The sequence below is a fragment of the Phocoena phocoena genome, chromosome 11 (genome assembly GCF_963924675.1).
Source record: "Phocoena phocoena chromosome 11, mPhoPho1.1, whole genome shotgun sequence".
Classification (NCBI taxonomy): domain Eukaryota; kingdom Metazoa; phylum Chordata; class Mammalia; order Artiodactyla; family Phocoenidae; genus Phocoena; species Phocoena phocoena.
Genome location: NC_089229.1, coordinates 61,107,402 through 61,135,168, shown reverse-complemented (window position 1 = coordinate 61,135,168; position 27,767 = coordinate 61,107,402). Strand labels below are relative to the sequence as shown.

Sequence of the window (27,767 nt, the reverse complement as noted above, 5' to 3'; positions counted from 1 at the left end):
CTTCTTGTGAAGGTTGCATGGGACCTCCAGGTTGCTAAAATCACTGGTCCATTCCCAGCTCTCATTTAACTTAGCAGGATTTGACATAGTTGATCATTCCCTTTTCCTTAAAACAATTTCTTCTTTTGGTTTCCAGATACCACATTCTCCTGATTTTCTATACATATTACTGACTGCTTCTTTTCAGTTTTCTCAACCAGTTTATCCTCATATCCCTGACCTCTACACACCACAGCATCATTGGGCTCAGCCCTTGTACCTGTTCATGTCTTTATCTATACTTGTTCCCTTCATGACAGCATACAGCCTCATGACTTAAATACCATCTTTCCACTGATGACTGCCAAGGTGTATCTCTATCCCAGGCATCCCTTCTGTGCCCCACATGCATATATATATATATATATATATTTATGGTACGTGGGCCTCTCACTGTTGTGGCCTCTCCCGTTGTGGAGCACAGACTCCGGACGTGCAGACCCAGCGGCCATGGCTCATGGGCCCAGCCGCTCCGCGGCATGCGGGATCCTCCCGGACCGGGGCACGAACCCGCGTCCCCTGCATTGGCAGGCGGACTCTCAACCACTGCGCCACCAGGGGAGCCCCCACATCTCTACTTGGATATCGATTAGTATCTCAACCTTCATCTATCCAAAGCTGTTCTCCCGATTGATTGTTCCTATGAAATATGTTCCACTTGCCAGGCTCACTATCCCTGTAGTGGCTCAGGCCAAAAATCTGGGAGTCATCCTTTATTCCTCAGCTCTTTCCATATCGCACATTCAATCCATTGGCAAGTTCTACCTGCAAAATATACCTGGACTCCTACTACTTCTCATCACCTCGCTGCTACCATATTGGTCCAAGCCCATCACTCCTCACAGGGTCTATTGAAGTCTCCTTCCAGCTAGTCACCCTGCTTCCTCCTTTGCCCCCTCTGACTTTCCTCAACACCATAGTCAGTATGGTCCTTTAAAAGCATGTCAGATCGTGCCATTTCTAAGCTCATATGCCTCTGGTGGTTTCCCACCCCACTCAGAGTAAATGCCATACAGGACTCTACATAGTCTGCTCTCCTCTTTCACTGACCTCACTTCCCTCTATCCGTCCTACTGCTCACCCTGCTCCAGCCACCCTGGCCTCCTGTGTGTCCATCAGACAGGCAGGAAAACTCCTAATCAGAGGCCTTCCCATTTGCTGTTGTTGTTTTTTTTTTTTTTTTTTTTTTTTTTTTTTTTTTTTTTACTGCTGGGAACTCTTTTCCTGCAAATGGCTACATGGCCGGGTCCCTCAACTCTTCCAGTTCTTTGCTCATGGGTTGCCCCCTCTTTAAAGCCCCCTCCCCTGTGTACTCTCTATTCTCCCTCCCCGCTTCCTCTTCTCCTTAGCAGTGCTTACAGTCTGAGGTCCTTTCCTGCATGGATTTGCCTGTTTATCACCTGTCTTCCCAGGCTGGAATATAAGCTCCAGGAGGCAGGCACTGTTGTGTGTTATTTCCTCCTCTGTGTCTCCTGCTTAAGATAGCAGGGACGTGTGGGAGGCATGCTATATGGTTTTGTTGAATGAATGAAGACACCGCAAAGATTAAAAGCAGGAGGAAAAAGGGAGAAAGGACAGGGCGTGAAAGAAGAGGAATTTGGGCATTTGGCTTTGTAAGTATTTCAGGAAGAGGAGACTCTAGTCTCCAAAATGGACAGGAATGACCCTGAGGAGGATGGTGCAGAAGTCCAAGAGCTCAGAGAGGGTCAACCCAGTTTGCCCTCCAGCTCCAGCCTCTTGGGGTGTGAGCCTGGCTGCTTGGAGGAAAGGGCATCCCCCTCCACTGAGGCCAGGCAAGGGGATCCAGGTGACTGGGAAGGGGATGGGGGACGCCTGTGGAGGAGAAAAGGGGAGGGGAGCAGGAGGGATGGCATAGAGGACACCACTGAGTGTGCCAGGCTGAGAACAGAAGACTTGACACAGCCCTTGGAGTCAAATGGAACTGGGTTCAATCCCAATTTTGCCATCAGTCAGCAGTGTGACCTTGGGCAGTGGCATGGGAATGGCACGGTAGTGGCACACCCTGGATGCAGGCAGTCAGGGGTGCGTGTCTGTAGAGAACTTAAAAACAACAATACACCCAACTAAAAGTCTACTTGCCTTTTATTATCACTGTGCAACATTTGCCCTCCATGGTATACAAATGACCTGGGGAAATTGTTTAACCTCTCTAAGCCTCAGGTTCTTCATCTGTAAAATGGAATTATACCTACCGCGCAGTATGTGCGAGTTACATGTGAAAATGTTTGGAGTGTATGCTGTGTGGAGCCTGGTGTGGTTATTGTCATCCATTTCTTTCCCCCCTCCGTCCCCCTCTTTTTCTCTCTGCCCCCTTCCCCTCTCTTTTGCACAATCCTCCTTTCACTGGTAAGCCGTCAGTTCTGTTCCCGTCCAGCACCCCACCTGCTTCCCACTCCAGTGGCTGTGGCATCATTACCCCACCAGCCATTCCCGGGGCTGTCCTGTGGTTCAGCTTCCTTCAACCTTAACAGCCCAGGCGGGGTGGCGGTAATTGAGACCAGTCACGCATAACCCCTTTTCTGAGATGGGCTGTTGCCATCAGCAGTTTATACTTCTGAGGCATTATTTCATCAGACAATGCAAAACACAATCCTCAGCCATTTTTTAAAGGGTGGCAGGTGGGGAGAGGGGAGTTGTCCTGGAAACTCTGGGCTGGGGCTTTTGCTGCTCTGACAGTTTCTGCTTCCTGTTGAGAGTTGGTCTGGATGTAATCCTGAGATCTGCTGGCTGAGCTAGTGTAGACAGATTGCTGGCTCATCTGGATGCTAACTGCCTGGGGCGGAGGGGGAACTGCTGATGAGGGCTTGGCGGGGAGGAGGGGATGGGAGGGGAAGGGGCCATCCTGGTTGGCTGAGCAGAGCTTGCGAACCCTGGGTGCACAGTGGCTGCACTGTGTGCATGTGTGTGTGTGTGTGTGCATGCCTGTGGGAGGGGAGGAGGACGGCAGGGAAATCCAGATGGTGAGAAGGCTTTGCTAAAGCCACCTTCTTCAGATGTTTCCGTTTTGCCTAGGGACAAGTTTGCACAGGAGAGAGGCACTCACTGGGAGGTGTTCACGCTGAGACCTGCCCTGGTGGGAAGGGAAGCTCAGGGGTCCCCCAGCAGAAGGAGGGGGGCGATGAGGAGAGAGCCCTCTGCCCTGTCAGACTAGTGATGCTTGGATAGAATCTAAACACCTCCCAGGAGAGTCAAAGCACCCCTCTTGCTTGAGCCCATCCCCACCCTTTCAGGCAGAATGACTTTTTTCAGGTTTAGCCCAAATTCTTCACTTGCCCACACAGTTATCACCTGTCAGGGTGAAATGTGACAGGTGACCTGCTCGCAGGGGTGCAGGTCGGTTTGCTTCAACAAACCTTTATTGGGTGTGATGTGAGCCCGACATCAAGATTAGGTGCTGGGATGCTTGCTGGGTGCAGCCCTCTTCCTTTTACCAGATTCAGTGATCCTGAGTACCCCTTCTCTGCCCCCAGTTCCATTTCTGCAGCCATTTCCCCCAATCCGAGCCCCAAGGGGAGAGAGGCGGTAGTGGGTCCACCTGGGGCCACTGATGGGACTCGGATGAGCAAGGGATCCTGGGGGACCCAGGGGAAGGGCAGAGGGCATCTGAGGGAGGGCACAGTGGAGCAAGGAAGGCTCTCCTAGGGAGAAGAGGGACAAGAAATGGAAGACATTCGGGGGAGACAGACACAAAAACAAGGGGCTTCATTCAGGGTCCTCCCAGCCCCAGGCCTCTTTGGGCTGTTCCCCGCCTGTCCTCATGGGGGCGCTCTAGGAAGGGCTGGGATTTGGATTCCCGAGGCCGAGTGGAATGCAGGGAGGCTCTGGCTTCCAGCAGTCGGCTCTCCCTTCCTTCCGAGAGCAGGGCGGGGTCTGATCCTCCCTATAGGTGCAGGGTGGGTCCTGGGAGAAACTCAGATGTTTGCCCAGGTAACGGAGGTGAACCGCCCAGGGAACCACCGGGAGGCACTTTTGTCCTGCCTGCCTAGAGTCACCTCCTCCCTGGAGAGAGGGGGAGAATGGGGGCACGGCTGCACAGCACTGAGGGGGATGCCTTGGTGGAGGCTCTAGAAGGGCGCGCCGGGACCTGTAGCTCATGTCCAGGACTGAGCTGGGGTGCCCTCACTACTGGGATGAGTCTGCCTAGTGGATGGTTCCAGACAAGTCTCCCTTCCCCTGGGGCCTGGGCCACTCTAGGATGGGAATTCCCAAAGGGATGGTCGCCAGGCTCAAGCACACCTCATTGTGAGGGTGGGGGAATCTTCTCTCCTTCTCCTCCTTTACTCCACTGGAGTGCCTCCTGGGCCTTGGGTAGTCATCTTTGGGACAGAGGTGGGTGGCCTGTTGTCATCTCTGTTTCTGCTGACTGCAGGCCAGGGCATTCCTGTAGTTTTCAGAGCTCTGAGTGCTTAACCAGCAAGGAGCTTAGCTGGCTCTAGGGCCAGGTCCAGAGTGACAGGGCTTCAAGTGGGAATGGAGGCCATGAGGCCCCCGTTGTCCCACCCCCTCCTTCCCTGGGTGTGGATGTGCATCCCTAAAGTCACCGGCCCTCACCGGTCTGGCACTGCACACTCTGGTTCACGGCTGCTGATCCCTCAGCCTGGAGCCCCTGCTGGGCTTCCTTGCTTCCCCTCAGTCCTGCTGGCCTTTGGGATCCAGCTTGCCTGCCCCCTCCTCTGGGGATCTTCCCAAGGCCTGTGACCAGGGTAGGACCCTCAGTTATGTCCTCCTTCACAACAAGCCTGACATCTGTAATTTCCTGTTCCAGGTCTGTACCCTCAGGTAGGCTGTAAGCCCCAGGGGCATGGATTGGGGCCAGGGCCCCATTTTTAAAAAATAGCTTTATTAAGATATAATTCACATATCATATAATTCGCTCATTGAAAATTACAATTCAGTGGTTTTAGTATATTCCCAGATAAGTGCAACCGTCACCCCAGTCCCTTTTAGAATGTTCTCATCGCCTCAAAAGAAACCTTTGGCTGTCCCCGCCACCCCATCTTCTCTTCCCTCCAGCCCACTAGGCAGCCACGGATCTGCTTTCTGTCTCTGTAGATTTCCCTAATCTGGAATTTCATATGAATGGAATCACAGAATATGTGGTCTCTGTGTCTGGCTTCTTTTATCTTCCTCATGTTTTCAAGGTTCATCCATGTTGGAGCACGTATTAGTACTTCACTCCTTTTTATGGCCAAATAATATTTCATTGTATGGAGAGACCAAATTTTGATTATCCCTTCATCCACTGATGGACATTTTGGTTGTTTCCACCTCTTGGCTGTTGTGAATAGTGATGCTATGAACATTCACGTACGAGTTTTTGTGTGGACATGTTTTCATTTCTCTTGGGTATCTACCTAGGAGTGGAATTGCTGGGTCACACGGTAACTCTATGTTTAACATTTTGAAGAACTGCCGGACTGTTTTCCAAAGTGGCTGCACCAGTTTATGGTCCCTACCATGGGCTCTAGGAACTGTGTCTACTGTCCCTACTGGTAGGTCAGCCCTGACTGGGGCTGCCTTGTTCACCACAGAGATACCAGCCCCTGGGTGGTCTGACCCATAACAGATGCTTGATAAATATTATATCGAGTGAATGAAAAAACAAGTGAGTGGGTTCTTTTTAATATGCTGCCCATAAGTCAGTAACCCTTGTCTGTTCAGACCCTGTCCTTGTAATCCTCCCTGTGAGCTTCTCTCTGATCTCCTTGCTTGGCATAATCACAAGTTGCTTTTCCTTGTCGTTTCCATTCTCTCTGGCTGTCACTGCTTATGACTCCTCTGTGAGGCTGAGAGTCACTCTAGGGTTCCGAGCATGTTGTAGTCACCTCTGTATCACCAGCTTCTAATGCAGGGCTTGGCACAGAAGAGATGCCCTATGCGGGGCTGTGGGGGAAGAGGAGTTACACCCCAGCGCTCAGGAGAGGGGAGCCACAAGGGGGCATCTGTAGTGGGGGGATTGTTACAGGGGATCAGTGAGGCAACAGGGAGGGTATCAGGGCCAGACAGAGGGTGGAACCGCTGCCACCAAGTCTCATTTCCTGGTCTTGGGGCTCCCGAGAGGGAGAGGAGGCTAGGAGGTGCCCCGCCCTAGCCAGTCTGCTGCCTATCTTCCCTGCTTTCCCCAGGCCTGCACCTGCCCTGCCTGGGGACCTGGCTGGGGAGGCAGAGCCCAGGCTTTGAGGCTGCCGAGTACAGACATGACAGACTTTCTCTAGGACGTATGCAGGGGACCATGTGGTGAGGAGGCCTGTGGGGAACAGGGCTGTGGTTTTTAACGTGGCAGGTGACTTGCAAACTATTGGGGTGTGATGTGCAGGTTTTAAGTGGAATTTGTATGGCTCCACACTCACTCCACAGGCCACTTGCCAATCATTCATACGTAGTTTTCCCTTTTGTATCATAACTTCTCTTTCCACTCCCAACCCCACACCCCGCACCAGCCCCCCGTGCCCCAAAGCTGCCCATCAGTCCCCCTTCAGCCTCATTGTCCTCCACAGAGCAGGGCCACTAATCCTGATTCCTGTAGGCTGGGACCAGTCAGTGGATTGGCAATAGACAAGCCCAGAGGCTCATGGCAGAGACGTGGATCCCTGGGTGGGCAGGGCTTCTACAGATGCAGCACAATTCGGGAGTAGGGGTTGTGCTCTGGGGAGGTGGGGTCGGCTCAGCACCTCCCCTCCCCTCGCAGCCCCTGAGTCAGGGCCTCCAAGGGTGCTGAGGCAGCCCCATACCACTGCAGCCAGGAAAGCACATTCATATCAGACCCAAAGCAAGAGGAACTCAAGGGAGAGGGAGCAGGGCAGGGTTGGCTGCGTGCAGAGGGTAGGGGTGGGGCTGATTCCTTTGTGCCTTTGTTCAGTAAATACTCCATGTCCCCTTGCCTCTGTGCTAGGCACTTCTTAGCCGTCAGCTGCCCCTGTGAGCTCAGGAAAAAATGTATTTTTATAGCGCCAGTTCAACACACCTGAGCAGGTAAATCTACTGCCCAAAGACCACCTCTTGATTCTGTGCTAACTGAGAGGAACATGGGCAGGTCCCGAGCGAAGCTGAAATCCTGGCACTTGGCTTGGGAATTTGGAATGGGATTTGGGGGTATTTTCATATTTGTAATAGTGTGCGTATTAGGTGGGTGTTAAAAGGAGTTCACTTTTTAGGCGCATGACAGACCGAGGTAAGAGAGGAGGGGACTGTCCCGGGGTCGGGGGAGGCTGGCTTTGTGGGGAAAGTTCCATGGGGCGATCCACAAAGCAGAGCTGTGATGTGCCCATTTGGCCTTCTCATGGGGAAGAGAAGTGTTTGGGGGCCATTGCCATTCTCTTGGCCACACTAGAGCCTGACTGTCAGTGGTCCAGATATACGGCGGATGCATTTTCGTTCTTTGCATCCCACCCCGACCCCAGGACCTAGCGCAGGGTCTGCACACAGCTAAGTGAAAGGTGACTCTTGAAGATACCTGAGGGGCGGCTCACGGAGAAAACCCAAGGGAAAACTCCGATCAGTATAGGAAGGTGGGATTTTGGAACAGCCTTGTCTTCAACCCTGGTGACAGGGGGACAACATCCGGGCTGGGGGCTGGTGCCCCGTCCCCTGGGCTTCTAGCCTCTGGGGCTGTACTAACACTTGTGGCAGGAGGAGCCACCCCCAGCCCCTGGCTTCATGCTGAAGCTCCACCTGCTTCCACAGCCCAGTAGCCCCTGGGGCTCACAGGGGAGGTAGATTTCACTGGTACCCGTGATGCTGCAGCCCCCGCTGCTCTTGAGGACACTGGTGTCCCCTGGACAGTACATGGGTGTGCTGACCACACTTGGCTTGTAGAGGATGTGCCTTTGGAGCTGTTCACAGCTGCGGGAACAGGAAGGGATACTCAGGGCCCTGCCCTGAAACATCTCGGCCAGGCCAGGCCCCCACCTGCTGCAGCTCACTTCTAAGGACATTCCCATCCCAGCTACCAACTTCCATGTCTCTCACTCTGGCCACATAAAGTGCTTACCAGTTCCCCACGTGTCTCTCCTCTTGCCCCAGAGCCCTATCTTCTGCTTCAGCCTCTCTGTTTCTATTTGTCTGAGCCTGCTTCAAATCCTCTTTCTCCAGAAAAGCATCCCCTTGTCTATATGGTTCCTTGCAGCTTCTGGGCCCTGAAGCACTGGGACCACGCTGCCTGTCTGCCCCTCATTCTCACTCCCATAGACTTGGGTAGCTCTGAGGGAGAGCCTTTCCATCTTCCAGGAGCTCCAGGCAAACAGAACTCTCCCTTTGGGGTGGGGGAAGCACGCTGAGGCTTGGACAGGGGCCAGTGTGGTCTATTATGGGTCGATCAGCTCCCAAGACCCCAGAACCGCTGCGGAGGGCTCATCTACTCACACATCTTCACGGGCCCAACACCTTCATGCAGCCTGGGGGTGGGAGGCAAAGGAGACACAAGGGAACTGCATCAGAGGATGAGGCCAAGAAGCACGCGGCACCCCACCGCTTCTGCCTGCTCCGTGGACCCTGCCAACGAGGAGGGCCTGTGGTCTGCGTGCTGTTTTAGATTTTCCACGACTGCAATGGCAGCGACAGCAAACAGAGGGCAGGAGAACAGACATCCCTGGTGCCCATCCTTGACTGACCCGTGCTCCTCGCCCTCCAGCAGGTGCCTGTAGGTGGCGATCTCGATGTCCAGGCCCAGCTTGGAGTTCATCACCTCCTGGAACTCCTTGAGCAGGCAGGCCATGTCCCGCTTGGCCTTCTGCAGGGCCTCCTGCAGCCCAGCCAGCTTGCACTTGGCGTCGTTGAGGGCCGCCTCCCCCTGCTGCTCTGCCTCAGCTATGGCACCCTCCAGTTTGCAGCGCTGGGAGGACAGGGCACAGAAAGGCATTACGGGGCGCCCTGGAGCCCTGGCCTGACTCTTAGAAGAACAGAGAACATGGTCGTTGTGAGACAATTAGAAACAATATACATTGGTCTCTTCCCCCAGTTTCTGGACAGAACGCCCCCAAACCTTGTAATTTCCTAAGTGATAAACACAGTAAGATCATCCTTTGTTCTAACATTTGGTCTCTGACTCTGGTTTCTGACACAGAGTCCCTAAACCCCTTAGAATTTCCTGGGTATTGGCAATGTCTTTTGTTTAATTAAGGTGACTCTAGGTAGGCTCCTGGATGGGGGCTGGTCACCAGAAAGACCAAGCCATGATTAGAAGCTGGGAATTTTCAGACCCCCCGCAAATCTCCCGAGAGGGGAGAGAGGCTGGGAACGGAGGTAATAATTGATCATGCCTATGAGAGGAAGCCTCCATAAAATCCCAACGGTAGAGGATTCCGAGAGCTTCCAGGTTGGTGACCAGGCGGAGGTGTGGAGAGAATGGCACGCCTGGAGAGGGCATGGAAGCTCCACACCCCTCCCACATACCTTGCCTTATTCATCTCTTCCACCTGGGTGTTCATCCGTATCCCTTATGACATGCTTTTATAATAAAGCAGTAGATGTAAAGGAATCTATTTTCCTGAGTTCTGTGAGCGACTCCAGCAAATTAATCGAACCCAAGGAGGGGGGTCATGGAGACCTCCAATATATAGCCGATTGGTCGGAAACACAACCTGGACTTGTGATTAGCATCTGAACTGGGGGCAGCCTTGTGGGACTTGGGGGGCAGTCCCTAACCTGTGGGATCTGATGCTATCTCCAGGTAGGTAGCGTCAGAAGTGCGTTAAGTTGTAGAACACCCAGCTGGTGTTGCAGAACTGGTTAGTATGGAAACACCCTTCCCCCATATCTGGTATCAGAAAGTGTTGTGAATGTGATGGTGGGAGGGTAAAGGAGGGACACAGGAGGAAGAGTGAGTTTTTCCTACAGTTATGGTTATGTGTCAGATTCAAATCTGCTGTGGGTTTCCTCCTAGGATTGTGACATCTGGTTCCTCTGGGGGATGGGGACCAGTTCTCCTGTCTATAACACCTCAAGGAGATCTGTGAGTTTCCTCTAGATAAGCCAAGCAATTTCTTTGTGACTAATAGATTTTAAGTGTCTGCCTGGTCTTCACTAGCCTAGGAGAAGAGAGTGAGTCTGAGTTTATGAACTCTGCGGGGTCACCTTGAATTTCAGGATCATAGAATTAGAGTCTTTGGTTGGAAGGGGCCTTGGAGAACATCTTTTCTATACGCCCATCTAGTGAAGCATCCCTGCTATTCCATCTTGTTGCAGTATGTTGCCTAGCCTCTGCTGGGGGCCTCAGTGTTTCCTGAGCCTCCTCATCCTGCTGTGGGTCAGCTCTTCTGTAGACAGGGCTCGCTCCCTCTCGTGGGAAACAGCGCAAGTTTATTCCCTCCTCAACTGGGCCCCCAGGGAGGATGGACCCCCCGCCCCCCATCGCGACCAAGACCAGATGGCGGGTTACCCTGTGATGGCCTCATCTGGGCTTTGACATTCTCAATGTCTTGCTGCAACCACTGAATCAGCTTGTTTATTTCCAGAATCTCGTTCTTGCAGTTGTGGAGGTTGTCACAGTGGGTCTCGGCTGTCAGCCGCAGCTCCCCATACCACCACATAGGGAGGTCGGAACCTGGGCACCCACACTGTGGTCCCTCCCAGCCCCCTTTCCCACTGTCCCCCGTGTCTCCTCTCCTAACTTCCTGGGTCAGGTGCTTTTGGATTCTTATACTTGTTTTGTTCCCCATCCCCTATCCACTTCTGGTCCTTTTCTGGGCTATTCCTTATTCCTTTCTCATATTCCAGCCCTGAATCTTTAGGCTTATTAAATTCTCCTCTAAGCTCCAAACTCCCCGACTCTCTGTTTAGTGATTCTGTGTCTTGTCCTTTTCTCTCTGCCCTGGGATTTCCCTCCTTTTTTTCTCCATCCCTGCTCTGGACCTTGGAAAGAGATTCTGTGCTCAGCCTGGGGTACCTAACAGACCAAGGACTGAGGACACAGCACATCTGCCCCCACCAGGGTGAATATGTTTGTATATTCTCCTTCAAAACAATTGAAAACAAAATGCAATATTATTTCCTATCTTGGCTTAACACTTTTTTATTAAACTTTTGCTCATTGAATCTAATTTCTGAATAGTGTGTTATAGATTACATTAATAGATTAAAAAATTAGCCAACTTTGTATTTTCTGCATATAATGGATGGGAGCGTTTTGCATAGAAAATGCAAAACAAGATAAGCACAAGTCACTCTCTTTGGTTATTGTGAAAAAGCCTGTAGTTGCCCAATCAATACCCATTCTCCTCTTCTTCAAACAGAAGCCCAGATAAGAGAATATTTCTCAGCTTTCTCAACGAGGTGCACAGCCATTGCTGGGTAGGGCTTCTAGGAAAGCTGTTTAAAGTCAGAGATGATTCAATTGTCATGTTCCTTTTGCCCTCTCTTCTTCTGCCTGCTTGGAATGAACATGTGAGATTGGTGGTATCGCAGCCATCTTGGGACATGGGGCAACCATGAGGATTAAAGCACCATGCTAAGAATGACAGAATAGAAAGCTAGAAGGAGCCTGTGTTCCTGATGGTAACATAGAACCCCAGAGTCACCTGTGGGCAGTCTACTTCTTTACTTTCAAATTATTTGAGAAAAAAGTAAAAATCAAATTTGTTTCAACTGTCATTATTATTATTGATTTCTGATCCTCACGGCTAAATACAATTTTTAAATAATAGAGTTATCTTTCTGCTTCTAACTTAGGAGGATGGGAAACTGTGGTTATTTTTCCTGAGCCCACCTGACTGATGAATGGCCCAGGAGAGCAACTGGAGGAGGGGCCGGCCGGAGCAAATCCTGGCCGTGGGTGAGCCACAGACTGAGTCACAGGGAGCTGACGTCAGGCCAGGGTTTGACACCTTGATCACCATGGATCTCCAGAAAAAGGGTAGAGCATTGCTTGGGACACTCCCTGGAGATTGGTGCCCATTGCCTTCAGAAAAACGTCCAAAGGCCTCAGTGCAGCTCTGCAGATCTGCTGTGATCTGGCCCTGTGTCTCCAGCTGCATTTCTTTCATGGTGCTTCCTTTCATGCTTCACCTCAGCCAGACGTCCTTTCCCCCACGCTTATGGAAATCATACTTGGCCTTCGAGATCCAGACCACACCCCAGTGCTTCCACCTTTCCAGACACAATTTGTTACTTCCATCATCATCCTATTCCCTTGGCCTGCAGCTTGACCTTAGCGGTCACTTCATGCTACCTCGTATCTCAGTTTGGCTGGTTACACGTTTCTCTCCCGTGGACTGTGATTTCCTTGAGGATGGGCGTGCTGTGACTCTTAGTATCCTCATGGTTCCACACACCCAGGTAAGGCCCTCCTTCCCTGGCCACCCTGTTGCAAACCGTATTCACACCACACTCCCTACGCTTCACCCTGATTTATTTTCTCCGTAGCACGTGTCCATCTAACATACATCCACTGTACTTATTTGTCTTGCCTGTCCCGCCCCTGCCCCTGCCTCTGGAATGAAAGTGACACGAAGGCAGTGATGGTTTGTGCTGTTCCCTGCTGGACCTCCAGCACCTAGAACGGTGCTTGGCAGACGATGGACGCTCAATAAATGAATGAATGAATGAGTGAGTGAATAATAATGGTGCCTTTCACAGATAGGGTGGGCAAGACTGAGATGATAATATTTGTTAAATCAAATTGCCCTCAGGGACACCAACTGCCCTCCCAGCCAAGGCCCTAATTACCTAAGTCTGGGGCCACCTGAATCACGGTTTCTGCTCCACTATTAGCAACCACCCCATGCCATTAGCCTCCTCCCCCGGCCCTGGTACCAGGCGGCCCTGGTACCAGGCATCCGCTTGCGCTTTGCCGCGGCTGGCGATTTTGTCGTACGGGGCTTCGATCTGGGAAACGATGCTGCCCGCCTGCAGCTCCTGGCTTTTGTCCACCTTCACAATGATGGAGGTCTCTGAGATCTGAGACTGCAGCAGGCTGATCTCCTGGGTGTGGGGACCCTGGGAGATTGGCCCCTGGCTGACCACCTGTGGGTAGCATGGCTGCAGGTACCTCCTCATATAAGCTTTTCAGGAAGTCGATCTCCTGGACTAGAACCTCCACATTGGTCTCCAAGTCAGCCTTTATCAGGAAGGCTGTGTCCATATCCTGCGGCCAGAGAAGTGACAGTCGTAACCTGGGGCCACCCCTCTGCCAGCTGGGCCACCAGGCAAGGTGGTGGCAGGTGGCGGGTGTGGGACCCACCTTTCCTCACTTAGGCCTATGGGGAAGGGAAGGGGTGACAAAGCCAAGGATGGAGTGAGGGGTCCCCAGCCCCAGGACCCCATGCCTGGGCCTGGCATTCTGATGGGGAAGCATCTGAAGACAATGGGGTTAAAGGAGCCTTGAATGCATTCCTCAGAGCTCCCTATGGACCCCAGGCCAGAAAATACATCGCTATCTACGTGAGGGATCAACAAGCTGATTTTCACCTCTGGGAGTTTGAGTCAGAGTCTTTGTTTTGGCTTTGATTTGGCGGTTGCAACATCTCCAGCTTCTTGGGCAGGTGTAAATACAACCCTTAACATGAGTTGGGAGGTGGAGGCCAGGTCAGTCCCTGTCCTTCTGCAAGGGGCGGGGGAGGCTGACCTTCCTCTCTCCCAGGGTCAGTGGGGCTGGCACCAGGGTCTGCGGGGTGGGCGCGCTGCAGGCACATTTGGACACGGTCCAGGGGCTGAGTGTCCCCAGGCCCAGTGGGCCAGCTCAGGGGGCCTTCTCCCTCCCTGGGCCATCCTCCCTCACCTTCTTCAAGGCAACAGACTCATTCTCAGCAGAGGGCTGCAGGGGGAGCTCCTCTTCATATCTGGCGGAATGGGCAGGGGAAAATGTTTTAGTTGGGCTTGTGGGGTTTGGAAGGGAGTTGGTATCGGGCCTGAGGGTAGGAGCCTCTGGGGGCAAATCCGTGTCTCACCGACTGAATGCCCTAGGGAGGCACCAGGTCCAGCCCCATCTCTGGACACGTCTGGCTCCTCCATCCACTCAACACAGTTGACTTTTATCATTGCCTCTCATTAGCAAGTTTACCTTCCATGCACTTTGCAAGTTTACCTTCCATGCCACTGCCCAGTAGCCTGTTCCTGTGTCGAATCATTCTCTGGGAAGTCCTTCTTGAAGCTACCTTTATTCTATCTTGCTGCTGAGGAAGCTTACATCATCTAGTCGTTCCCTCTGGGAGGGCAGTGAAGAGTTGGCTTCCTGTTGCTGGCACAGCTGTCTTTTCTGAGTTGTTCTGAGAGTTGGCTGTAGTCACTGAAATCCCAGCTGACCCCGAGCCCCTCCTCACCAAGAGAGTTCTGAGCCTGGCCTCTGCCTGCAGCTCACTTGCAGAGGTAGCAATTACTCACTTTACCAGAGCCTCAGAGACAGCCCGCCTATTTCCTCTAGGCTCCAAGGGAGCTCCTCACCCACTCACTGCCCCCGAAGGCAACGGAATCAGGGTCAGGGATTTAGTCTGGCCGAATGACTCACTTTGATGAGTGACATTGATGCATTTAAAGCTTCCCCATGCTTCCTAATGCCTGTCCTTCCATTTTCCAGCATAACTCTGGCGCTGCACAGGCTCAGGACACTGAGCCTGCCGCCTGGGTTTCAACCCCAGCTCTGTCCTGTGCTAGTCATGTGACTTCGGGTAAGTGACTGGGCCTCTCTGGGCCTCAGTTTCATCATCTGTAGAATGAGGATAACACTGGTCCTGCCTCACAGAGCTGCTGTGTTACAAATATCACACTAGTTAACGTCTGCAAAGCACCATGCCTATGCCTGGCACAGGGTACTGTGTGTTTGCTATTATTGTTAAAATACCATCTGGTCTCATCCTTCTCCTATTGCCCCACTTTTAAAATCAAAAGTCCTGGGCTTCCCTGGTGGCACAGTGGTTGAGAGTCCGCCTGCCGATGCAGGGGACACGGGTTCGCGCCCCGGTCCGGGAGGATTCCACATGCCATGGAGCAGCTGGGCCCGTGAGCCATGGCCACTGATCCTGCGCGTCCGGAGCCTGTGCTCCGCAACGGGAGAGGCCACAACAGTGAGAGGCCCGTGTACCGCAAAAAAAAAAAAAAAAAAAAGAGTCATGTATCCCAATGTTCACTGCAGCTCTATTTACAATGGCCAGAACATGGAAGGAAACTAAGTGTCCATCGACAGATGAATGGATAAAGAAGATGTGGCACATATATGTAATGGAATATTACTCAGCCATAAAAAGAAATGAAATTGAGTTATTTGTAGTGAGGTGGATAGACCTAGAGTCTGTCATACAGAGTGAAGTAAGTCAGAAAGAGAAAACAAATACCATATGCTAACACATATATATGGAATCTTAAAAAAAAAATGTTTCTGACAAACCTAGGGGCAGGACAGGAATAAAGACGCAGACGTAGAGAATGGACTTGAGGACAAGGAGGGGGGAAGGGTAAGCTGGAACGAAATGAGAGAGTAGCAATGACATATATACACTACCAAATGTAAAATAGATAGCTAGTGGGAAGCAGCTGCATCTCACAGGGAGATCAGCTCAGTGGTTTGTGACCACTTAGAGGGGTGGGATAGGGAGGCTGGGAGGGAAACGCAAGAGGGATGGGATATGGGGATATATGTGTACATATAGCTGATTCACTTTTTTGTACAGCAGAAACTAACACAACATTGTAAAGCATTTATACTCTAATAAAGATGTTAAAAAAAAAAAGAAAGGTGTGGAATTTGGGGAGGTGGGAGGTGCAGCCGGTGGCTTTTCCAAACCCATGCAGAAGGATTACATCAAACCTCCCATTGCCCCCTCTGTGGCCCCTCTCTCACTTGCAAAGAGGTAAGAATGGTGACTTTAAAGACCCTCCTAATACAGCTCTTTTTAATGAACTCAGAACCTCAAACCTTCTCAAAATGAACCCCCTATAGGTGGGATCCCCTCCAATGCCCCATGTATCCCTGCCACCCTCCAGCATGCCCACCAGCTCCCCAGACCCCAGCCACATACACTCCAAACGATACAAGAGGATGTCATACTCACAGATATTAACCGGAGAAACACCCTCTCCACTCAGCCTGATTGGGGGGGAGGGGAGAGAAGGAAGGTTACTGTGGTGTCCAACAGCTTGCAGCCATTTGAAGCAACGTTTTTGCAATTGTTTTAAATGTATTTAGAAAAACCTGAATTATTTTTTATTGCAGAAGTAATGGAGGTTGAAATTATTTAAATACTAGTAGTAGTAAAAATAATAATCTAATTAATGAAATAATGAAGAGTTTGGGGTTCATAGGAGTCAAACCTGTAATCTCAGAAACACATTTTTTGGTGTAAATGAGGTAGACACCTTAAGAAAATTAAAGCTAATCATATGCTACTGTCAGCTGGAAAGGTAGGGCTGTCATAGAACAAGAAGGGCTCTCTTTCAATAATGGACTATTGTCAGGCACTGAGGTTATTACAGGTGTGGAGAGGAGTCTGAGTCATAAGTATAACGAGAACAATAAGAAGTCTATCATTGCTGTAGCAAGTAGAGTAGTTTTGCTTTAGCATCTTGAGGACAGACGTGGCATTCATTATAAACACAGACAGAACATTAAAAAGGGCTACCTACCTACTACCTACATTATGCCACTTAATTCTCTCAACAACCCCATTAAGTAGGTTTTATTATCTCAGTTTTACAGATGACGAAATTGAAGATCAGAGAGGTTAATTAACTTGCCCATGATCACAAAGCTGGATTTGAGGTCAGATCCATTTGACTCCAAAGCTCATATCTTTGGCCATTAAACTGAAAGACAGCTAACATTTATTGACCATTTGCTGTGTCCCATGCATTGTTCTAAGAGCTTCATATATAGTCCCTCAGGGTAGGAGTCTTGTAAGAGTGGCAGAATGACCCGGAAGAAATGAGTGTGTGGGGAGCTCTGGGCCCTGCCAGAATGTACCTGCATCTTGACGTTGTCGATCTCGGCTCTCAGCCTCTGGATCATCCGGTCCATCTCAGAGATCTCTCGTTTGGTGTTGCGGAGATCATCGCCGGGCCGGCCTGCCATGACCTGCAGCTCCTCGTACTGATGCCACCAGAGTAGAGTCAGTCAGTCCATCAAACACTGGCAAGGGCACTGCCTGTGCACCCAGCCTGGCCCTCGGTGCCCTGAGCGGGCCCATCCATTCACTGATCATTCGCACATTCCCTCGCATGTTTTTCGAGCACGTCTACTCGCCAGGTGTGTCCCGGGCTCTGGAAATATCATGAAGAGCATAATCAGAGCCCTGCCTACAGTTTTCTGGCAACAATCAAACCAGCATATTATCAACTTTATGGTTCCAAACTGAGATGAGCCCCTTAGGAATTGAACAGTGGCTTATGGGGGTGTGATAAAGGAATCTGACCTAGATATGGAAGTGGCTGGGGGGATGGGCAGGGAAGTCCTTCAAGAGATGGAGATACTTGAGCCGGGTGCTGAAGGCTGGGAAGGATTGACTTAAGTGACCGGCTTGGGGGAGAATATTCCAGACCGGGAAACAGCCTGTGTGCGAGCACCCTGGGATAGGAAAGCGCGTGCAGAGCTCTAGGAGTAAGAGGTGACTTGGCATTGTTCTTGGGGGGGTGGTTCTTGGTCACGGGACATACGTCCAGACCAACTGTGACGATGAATTTTGGTGGCCCTCCTGACACAGGTGTTGGGGAAACAGGGAGGAGATGCAGGGGTTATGGTGTTGGCTGGTGCCCAGACTGTAGAGTACCCCGTTCTGAAGACATTGTAACAGAATCCTCCATCTCAGGTGGCTCTCTGTCTAATAGTGCGTATCCAGGACACACTCATTTAGGAGAAATAAATGCACCCTATGGCCTCCAGCAGCCTGAAGAAAACCCACGCCCTTGCCCAACAGAAGAAGAACCCCTGCCTGAGTGAAGATCTGTCCAGTTTTGAAAGTGCTGAATAGTTCACCTGCTTCACACACAGTTAAAGGGAACAACAGCCTTGCCAGCAAAGGGAATCATTCGCTATACATTTCAACCATCCCACCTGGAGTTAAGTGCATCCCACCTCCACTTACCACCAAGGGGCTGCCTCGTCCTTGCACCCCTGGCACCTGACACCCTGCTTCCTTTCTACCACGCTGCAGTGGTAGGGACTAAGTCCATGCCCAGATCAGGGCAAGGGATGGGAGCCAGTTTGTAGGTGAGCAGCTGCCCCAGAAAAGCACCTGCATTTGGCAGAGAACTGATCTCATGGGTTGGACCATCCACGCTACTACACCCCTCCAAAGCCAAACCTTCTGGCCATCTGCGTCTTTGGATAGTAGCTCTCTATCCAACCTCCCTGGGAAGAGGGAGTTATTCCAACCTCCCTCTTCCCAGTACAAACTCTTTTGTTCAGCAGTGTTCATTTCTGCCTTGCAGCCCCACGGGACTGCTTGCTCAGCCTTGAACCCCTCCCTGCTCCTTGGCAATCTTTTCCTCTCATTGCTTCCAACACAGACTGAAAACCCACCCTTCTTGGAAGTGTTTTATTGGTGCTTTTTCCTTTCTGTGACTGTTCATTCACTTCATGGCCTCCCAGACCTTGGATTCCTTTTGTAGTTCATTCATTTACAACTTTGTAACCCTGCTTGTCATATAGTAGGAGCTCTGTAAATAAACAAGCCCTTTAGAAATAGTTTTATGACCGTTTCTTGGTTGTTTGAGTCTCATCCAACCCCCAACCAGTTGTAAGTGGTGTGGGGACTGTGGCTGTCCTTTTGAGCACCCAGCATTTCTTGACCACGTATCAGTGTGCGTGTGTATTAGGGTTTCCGCATGCATTTCAAGCTTAGTTTTCATAGTTTTCAACTTGGCTCCTGCCAAGTTGAAAGAAACAGGAATGCTCACATGATTCCTGAGGCTTGTGGCTAGTAGTTAAACAATGATTTGGGGCTTCAGAGAACACTAGCCCTGGAGCCTATCGTGGAGGTGCCCACGCTCACCTTGGTCTGGTACCAGGACACAGCATCAGCCCGGCTGCGGTTGGCGATGTCCTCATACTGGGCTTTGACCTCGGCGATGATGCCATCCAGGTCCAGGCTGCAGTTGTTGTCCATGGACAGGACCACCGATGTGTCGCTGACCCGGGTCTGCACTGGGACAGTTCCTGCAGAGCCAGTTAAATCAGCATCACTACAGCAAAAAAAGAAGGGGTCTTGAAATAATGCAGTTGACCTCCCATCTAAGTCAGGAATCCTTTGGTAACCCCGGCAGGGATTTCCCAGCTCTTCTTATGCCAGGCATTTAATGGAGGGGGAGGTCCCATGTCAACCCCTGAGGAGTTTCTGGGTCACAGATCAGTGTGATAGGAGTGTGTCCCAGCATCCCTTCTCAGGGCTTCCTTCTGTGTATTTTCCCTGAGTATGAAGGATGAGTAAGTGTTCTCTGAATCCAAATTATATCAGGTTGAATACGACTTATGTGATTCATATGCCAACATTAAAGGTTTCTTCGGGATTGGGTGATTTTTAGGACCCTGCTCCCCTCCCCCTGCACAGTGTGAATTCATTACTCTCTACCCCTCCCTCCCCTTCCACAGACCCAGGTCTCTGCCATCAGAGTGGCAGTGCCCAGAAAGAGGCATCTTTAGGGGTCAAGAAACACCCTGACCAAAGGGCTGAGGGGCAGCTTGCCTTATGAACTTTCTGGGATGGGGAAGGGAGAGGTGGGTCTTAATTCCTTGGGAATGTTACCCAACAACATGGGATTTTAGGAATCAGCACTCCCTCCTTGCTAGGCCATGGGGTTGGGGGCAGAAGCCTCAGAGGTGGGACGGGGTTGAATGTGGCAGGATTTCAAGCAGTTCTTCCCAATACCCATGACCTCCTAAGCCCTCCATCCCGGGTAGAGGCACTATATGGATAACACCCTGCCACATCCTTTTCTTTTCAGGGTCCAGACATAGGAGGGACAAACACATTTGCAGGCTCTTACTGCCTCAAAGAGCACCAGGAGGAAATTGGTCCCTTTGGTCAGAGAGTTGACCTTGGCCTCCAGGTCCACCTTGTTCATGTAGGGGGCATCCAAGTCCTGGAAAGACAGCACGGAATGCTCCTCTGAGACCCTGGCACCAGGCAGCAGGTCCAAAAGAAGCTGGGCAGACTGTTCCTCCATGGCCCTTACAGTTTGGATTTTAGCAAACTCTGTATCTGGGGTTTGGGGTTGGGGGTGGGTGATTGCTGGGAACTGCAGGCTCGAATCTCCTGGGCTAACCGAAACCCAAGCAGGGTCATTGGGGCCATAAATACAGAGGAAGGATTTTGGCAGGTTTGAGCTATCCAGATATTCTCAAGTTTGAAGTCACTTTTCTTGGGCGGCCCAAGTGTCCATCACTCCACACTCCAGGATTCGGTTTTGAATTTTCTCCTTTGAGAGACATTCCCAACCACTTTCTTCAGAGCCACAAACTCATTTTCAGCAGCCGTGCGCTTGTTAACTTCATCCTCGTCCCCGTAAGCACAGGGGAGAGAGAGCGTGCTTGTGAGTAAGGGTTATTCTTTGCTTTATTTTTTAACATCTTTATTGGAGTATAATTGCTTTACAATGGTGTGTTAGTTTCTGCTTTATAACAAAGTGAATCAGTTATACATATACATATGTTCCTATATCTCTTCCCTCTTGCGTCTCCCTCCCTCCCACCCTCCCTATCCCACCCCTCTAGGTGGTCACAAAGCACCGAGCTGATCTCCCTGTGCTATGCGGCTGCTTCCCACTAGCTATCTACCTTACGTTTGGTAGTGTATATATGTCCATGCCACTCTCTCACTTTGTCACAGCTTACCCTTCCCCCTCCCCATATCCTCAAGTCCATTCTCTAGTAGGTCTGTGTCTTTATTCCCATCTTACCCCTAGGTTCTTCATAACCTTTTTTTTTTCTTAGATTCCATATATCTGTGTTAGCATACGGTATTTTTTCCCTCTTTCTGACTTACTTCACTCTGTATGACAGACTCTAGGTCTATCCACCTCACTACAAATAACTCAATTTCATTTCTTGTTATGGCTGAGTAATATTCCATTATATATATGTGCCACATCTTCTTTATCCATTCATCTGTTGATGGACACTTAGGTTGCTTCCATGTCCTAGCTGTCGTAAATAGAGCTGCAATGAACATTTTGGTACATGACTCCTTTTGAATTATGGTTTTCTCAGGTTTTATGCCCAGTAGTGGGGTTGCTGGGTCGTCTGGTAATTCTATTTTTAGTTTTTTAAGGAACCTCCATACTGTTCTCCATAGTGGCTGTATCAATTTGCATTCCCACCAACAGTGCAAGGGTGTTCCCTTTTCTCCACACCCTCTCCAGCATTTATGAGTAAGGGTTTGATTGAACTCTTCCCAGACCGAGGAGGGCTGTACTGGTGCAGTAAGAGCTAAGAAGCCTTAAGTTCTTCCCCGCTCTTCCGCTGACCTGTGTGTGACTTTGGGTAATTCACTTAACCTCTATTTCTCCCCCTGTGAAAGGGGAATAATTTCTTCTGCCAGAGTTTCTTTTTCCCTTTTTTCTTTTGTAAGACTAGAAGGTGAGTGTGCAACTGATAGGAATAGAAATACATATTTATGCAACTCCATCCTCTTAGAGATGCGCAATTCCAATCTTTAAAAATTTTTGCTGGGCTTCCCCGGTGGCGCAGTGGTTGAGAGCCCGCCTGCCAATGCAGGGGACACAGGTTCGAGCCTTGGTCCGGGAAGATCCCACATGCCGCGGAGCAACTAGGCCCGTGAGCCACAACTACTGAGCCTGCGTGTCTGGAGCCTGTGCTCCGCAACAAGGCTGCGACAGTGAGAGACCCACACACCGCGATGAAGCGTGGCCCCCGCTCGCCACAACTAGAGAAAGCCCTCACACAGAAATGAAGACCCAACACAGCCAAAAAAAAAAAAAAAAAAAGGCAGATGCTTGCTTTACAAAAAAAAAATTTTTTTTTTTGCTCCCTCAAGTGCCTGCTGGAACTGTGGGGTAAACTTTGTTCAGGACACTGTTCCAGTCGATTTTGATATATTTTCACTGAACCTCAGGGCAGTCATTTAAGTAGTGTGCTTTTAGTGAGTAGGTGTGGCTCTAACTCAGAAACCAAGGGTGAGCCAGCTAAGGGATTGGCGAGGACCATCCTTTCTGTTAGATACCTCACCTACTGTAGCCTGGGTGATGGCAAGTCAAAATTGCCTCCCCTGAGGAGGATCAGATTGACTGGTTTATACTTTAGTGTGCATCTTGGAAATGCAGGTGTCTCAATAACAGAGCCCATGTCCAGCAGAGTTAAATAATAAGCTGATTATAAAATAATATATTGTTTCCAGAGTCGGAATCTTTTGTGAGATGACACAGATGTCCCTTTGCAGTCATGGAGACAGACAGAGTAGGCTTCTTGTTAATAGTGATACATGAGATGAGGGTCCCTTGGTTACCCCATACTTTGCTGTCTTCTTCTCATGAGATAATGACTGCAAGTCCAAACCTCCCTGACATGGGCATCTGCTCCTTCGCACCCCTCTGGTCCTCATAAAGAGGAGTTCTGGGATGACTGCATGTGATCAGAAGGGTCTCCCACTCTCACCTGACTTTTGAGATATTCCACGACAACCTGCATGGTTCTCAGCTCAGCACCCAGCCTGCCCCTCTTGGTGGTGACGCTGTCCAACTGCCACTGGAGGTCGTTGATGTAGGTGTTGAAGATGGGCTCCAGGCTCTGCCTCACGGTCTTGGTGCCCTGCTCCTGCAGCAGGCTGCATTTGGTCTCCAGGACCTCGTTCTGCTACTCCAGGAACCACATCTGGATGGGGGAAGAAGAGAGCGAAGTCTGGAGAAACTGGGGAGGCAGAGCCAGACACCCCAATTAATACGGGAGAGAGGAAAAGTATGCCCATCTGCCAATGATATAACTGGCAACTCCACGTCAAAATGGAAAAGCCCATCAAGCCACCCCGATGTTCTCTGGGGCTCCACAGAACTAGTGCAGTGGGCCTTGGAGGCTTTGATGGGGAGCCTCCATTCCTGGGGTAAGTGTCTCTACAACACCTGCTCTGGGTTAAGTTAGTTTGCCCACGGAATTTAACAGCTTCACCCTTCCCTCTGTGTTGACTGAATCAGCTGGCCTAGCTCCCAAGGAGGATGAGGGGAAATTCCCACAGGTCCTGAGGGGCCCCACCTGCAAATACCTCTGCCCCTGGGAGATGCTTGCCGAGCGGATGCGCTTTTCCACAGGGAGGTCGTTGGGTGACTGCTGCCCTCTGGCCGGGGCCTCTCCAAAACTTCCTGCCAACCCAACCGCATGGACAAGATGCAGCCCCCGGCTCACCTTGTCAATGAAAGAGGCAAACTTGTCATTGAGCGTCTGAATCTGCTCCCGCTCTTCTTTCCGTACCTGCTGGATGGTGGGGTCAATTTGCAGGTTGAGGGGAGTCAGGAGACTGGTTGATGGTGACCTCTTGGATGCCTCCAGGGGGACAGACGGAGAAGCCGGGGCCCCCATAGCCCTCTCCAGTTCTGCCCCCATAGCCGAACCCACCACTGACCTCAATCTCTCTGCTCGCCCTGCCATCAAAGCCACTTCGGAAGCTGCTGCTGCACCCACTGATGGAGACCTGCTTGGTCCCCCCCAGGTTGTAGAGGCTGAGGCTTCCACAGTTGGTCCCAACACCGCTGATCCTTCTCATCCCTCCACTGCCCACCCCGGGGAGTGGGCCACAGAGACGGAGCTGAAGCGAGAGCGGCTGGTGGCTAGGGTGGTGGCTGAGGCCATGCTGAAGCCCCTGCGGCTGCCTGTCTGGAAGGTGAGAGTGGACTGCCTGGACATGGTGGCTGGGAGAGGCTGGCGAGGAGAGCTCCTGATGTGGGTATGTGTGGAGGGGGATGGAGGAGACAGGGCAGCTGGGGCTCCCTGCCCCCTAGGCTTTTATGGGCCTCTGGGAGGGGCGGGGTGTGCTCAGGCAGGCCTCTGATGGCATCTCCTTGGCATCCACCAACCTTGAGCCCACACTCAGCTCCCCTCTGGAAACAGTGTAAAAGCCACTGGTTGGTTCCCTGACATCCTAGTCACAACTTGATCAGCAGATGAATGAGAAGCACGTAAATAGCTTTCAGTCACGTCCTAAGCATGCATCTTATAATGGACTCAGAAAACACTGCCTCATTTCTAAACCGCTCTCTTAGGCCTGGGACCAACTCTCTCTTGTCCAAACATCTTGTGTCAACCCCAGTGACTGCGGTTCACTGTTTCCTGTTCCTTCCTATCCCTTAGGTGTGCATCTTATTCCTGAGCACTTTCTGGGCAATTATCCCCCCTCCCGACCCCGTCCCCAGCTCAAGCAGTCCCTCCAGATCTTGAAAATCCTGCTCTACACTCACCTTTATCAGGAATCCAGCCATTTTGATTGCCCCTTTATTTTACTCTGAAGCTGCCATCTCTATTGCATGGGTCACACACGACATTCTGGGGCGTCAGTGTGTGCGTCCGTGCACGCACGTATGTCCCGTCCATTCCTGTATAACGTGACCCTCAAGGCCAGGTCTTCTGCCTGCGTGGAGAGCAGTTGAGAGAGTGGGAAGATGGGTTTGAATTCCGGCCCTGCCGCTTCCTAGTGGTGAGACATGGGGCCAGTCATGAAACTTCTCTGGGCCTCGGTGTGGGTGTCTGTAAAGTGGGGTTTGTGATGATTATTCATGGCAAAACAGCTTTTGCAACACTGAGGACGTGTAAATGGTGAGCCAATGTTTGTTGTGTCTTCTTTCCTGATATAATCACGCATGTGTGAAGGAAGTGCCATCAAGGCGTCTGTCCTGAGCAAGTCCTGTGGGGATTCGAGAGAAGCACAACACACATTCTTGTTCTTTAATAACAGGCTTGTGGTCCTGTTGGGAAGACAAAATGAAAGCACACTGAGTAACTTATGAAAAGGTGGTACGCAGTAAAACACCACCTCTTGGCTCTGTTTCAGGTCGCCTTATTCCAGAAGTCTCCCTGACTGGCCACTTTTCCTATTGATGGCCAAGAATCCTGACCCTTTAATCCTTCATCAAAAAGCCTCAGTGGCTACACTGAGTAGAGGACTTGCTTTTTGTTTTGGGGTTTTTTTTCCCTGTTAGTCTTAAAAATCTTTTTTTAAATATTTTATACAATTTTAAAAGGTTACTTTCCATTTACAGTTATTACAAAATATTGGCTATATTCTTCATGTTGTAAAATACATCCTTGTGGCCTATCTTACACTCAATAATAGTTTGGACCTCCCACTCCCCTACCCCTATATTGACCCTCCTCACTGGTAACCACTAGTTTTTGTTCTCTATAACTGTGAGTCTGCTTCTTCTTTTGTTATAGTCACTAGTTTGTTGTATTTTTTAGATTCCATGTATAAGTGATATCATACAGTATTTGTCTTTCTCTCTCTGACTTATTTCACTTAGCATAATGCCCTCCAAGTCTATCCGTGTTGCTGCAAATGGCAAAATTTCAGTCTTTTTATGGCTGAGTAGTATTCCAGTGTATATATATACCACATCTTCTTTATCCATTCATCTGTTGATGGACACTCAGGTTGCTCCCATATTTTGGCAATTGTAAATAATGCTGCAATGAACATAAACACATGGAGGTTAAACAATATGCTACTAAGCGATCAATGGATCATGGAAAAAATTAAAGAGGAAATCAAAAATTACTTAGAGACATGGGACTTCCCTGGTGGTGCAGTGGTTAAGAATCCGCCTGCCAATGCATGGGACACGGGTTTGAGCCCTGGTCCAGGAAGATCCCACATGCCACGGAGCAACTAAGCCCGTGCACCACAACTACTGAGCCTGAGCTCTAGAGCCCGGGAGCCACAACTCCTGAGCCTGTGTGCCACAACTACTGAAACTGGCACACCTAGAGCCCGTGCTCCACACCAACAGAAGCCACTGCGATGAGAAGCCTGCACACCGCAAGGAAGAGTAGCTCCCGCTCGCTGCAACTAGAGAAAGCCCACACGCAGCACCGAAGACCCAATGCAGCCAAAAATTAAAAATAAATTTATATTTAAAATATACCTAAAGACAAATGAAAATGAAAACATGATGATCCAAAACCTATGAGACGCAGTAAAAGCGGTTCTCTTTTCTTTTTTTTTGATTCTTTAAAAATCAAAGTATAGTTGATTTACAATATTTCAGATATACAGCGAAGTGATTCAGTTTTAAGCAAAAGCCGTTCTAAGAGGGAAGTTTATAGTGATCCCTGTTGGTCTTGTTGACTGTGTCCTCCAGCCCCTATCCATCGAAATTGATAAGGAGTCTCCAAGGCTTCTCATTCCGTCCCCTTTTGTCTTCATCTCACATCCTGGGGGCGGGGTGGGGGTGGGGGGCGGGCGGAGTCAGACAGAGAAATCCTTAGATCTTCTTTTGTCTTGCTGACTTCTTGCTTCTTGCAGTGGTTTTGGAGGATGGGAGAAGCTGAAATGTATTCCGTCTCTGTTTTGTCGATGAGGAAACTGAGTCCCCACTTGGTAAATGAAGGAGACCAACATTGCCGAGCCAGAGAGAAGCAGAGCCACATTCCGTGGTCTCTCCACATAGGGGTCCTTTCAGAGGTGCACGTGATGAGTTGGCAGACGCTCGCCAGCCTCAAGCAGCAGCTTGGCCCTTGGAGTGGCAGTTCTCTGTTTTCTGGGCTAGTTCCTCCTTGGGGCTGAGGCCAGGGAACGGGCCTCTCCTCCATCGAGAGATTGCTTGAGAGTCTCATTTTCCACAGGGAACCCGTGAATCATAGCTTTTGTTGATACAGACCAGGAGGAGCACAGGAGTTCTCTTGCCTGGTTGCCAACGCGTCCAGATCCCAGCTGGCGTGGTGAATGCATCTGCAGTGGAAAGAATAATCGTCTTTACTCTCTGTACTCATGGCATGACGATCTTTCTCCCAGAAGAAGGGACACTTGTTTCCTGAGCCATGCTGAGGAAACTCTTCAGAGCTTTCCAGGGAACAAAAGCTTGTGAAGGGTCAAGGCCGGGAGGGCCTTTGTTGGCCCGTCCACGGGAATGGGGGTCACCGCAGCTCTTGCCCATTAAGCTTCCTGTGTGGAGGATGCTCCAGGCTGCTTTCCCTCCTGGGTCATGCCTTTCTTTCCCAAACCCTCTCCTGGGAGCCTATTCCAGGCATTGCCATCTCATCCTGTTTCCAATCTTGTTTCCCTTGGCCATCACCTCTTGTCTGGGGTTTCCCACTTCCTTCCTTCCCTCCCTCCTCTCTCTAATTTTCCCACCTGGACTGTTGTTTCCAAAGCTAGATTGTCTTACTCGTTGACTTTGGTGAAGTAGATGGAGACAGATATGTCTTACCTCTCTTTCTCCTTCATTCCCCCCTCCTGTGACCTTTGACCTTCACTATGACCTTTACCCTGGTGGACAATGTCTACCTGAATGCCTAGGACACCCTGGCGTCCCACTTTAAAACCTCAGAACTTAGAGACTATGACATCTCTGCTTTCCTTCCTGCCAACGAGGTTTCTTTTTCGATTTTTAACCTCCTTTATAATTCTGCTTTGAACTCTCCCTGCAAGAAGCCTTCTCAGATAAACTGTGCCCAAGACCAGCCCCTTCACACCTGTTCCCCGAGCAGGCCTGTGTGTGGCTTGCACAGCGGCGTATTGTTCCTCCTGCCTTGGTTTCCTGGTGGTCTGGAGGGTTGGGGTGTGTCCCCTTTCCCCTGCCCTGCCTCGTAACACCCTACAGAGAATTGTGACTGCAGCTCATTGGACATAGGT

General features: G+C 50.6%; 1 protein-coding gene across 1 annotated transcript; it reads right to left on the bottom strand.

Annotated features, from left to right (window-relative positions):
* Window positions 1-1,745: 1,745 nt before the first annotated feature.
* Window positions 1,746-23,827, bottom strand: LOC136131382 (keratin, type II cytoskeletal 75-like). Its single transcript, XM_065888167.1, is given in 11 exon segments — window positions 1,746-1,872; window positions 7,732-7,902; window positions 8,670-8,890; window positions 16,946-17,071; window positions 18,972-19,123; window positions 19,947-20,058; window positions 20,418-20,471; window positions 22,583-22,804; window positions 23,330-23,441; window positions 23,443-23,702; window positions 23,705-23,827. Coding segments are annotated over 11 exon segments (1,680 nt in total).
* Between the last annotated feature and the right edge of the window lie 3,940 nt (window positions 23,828-27,767).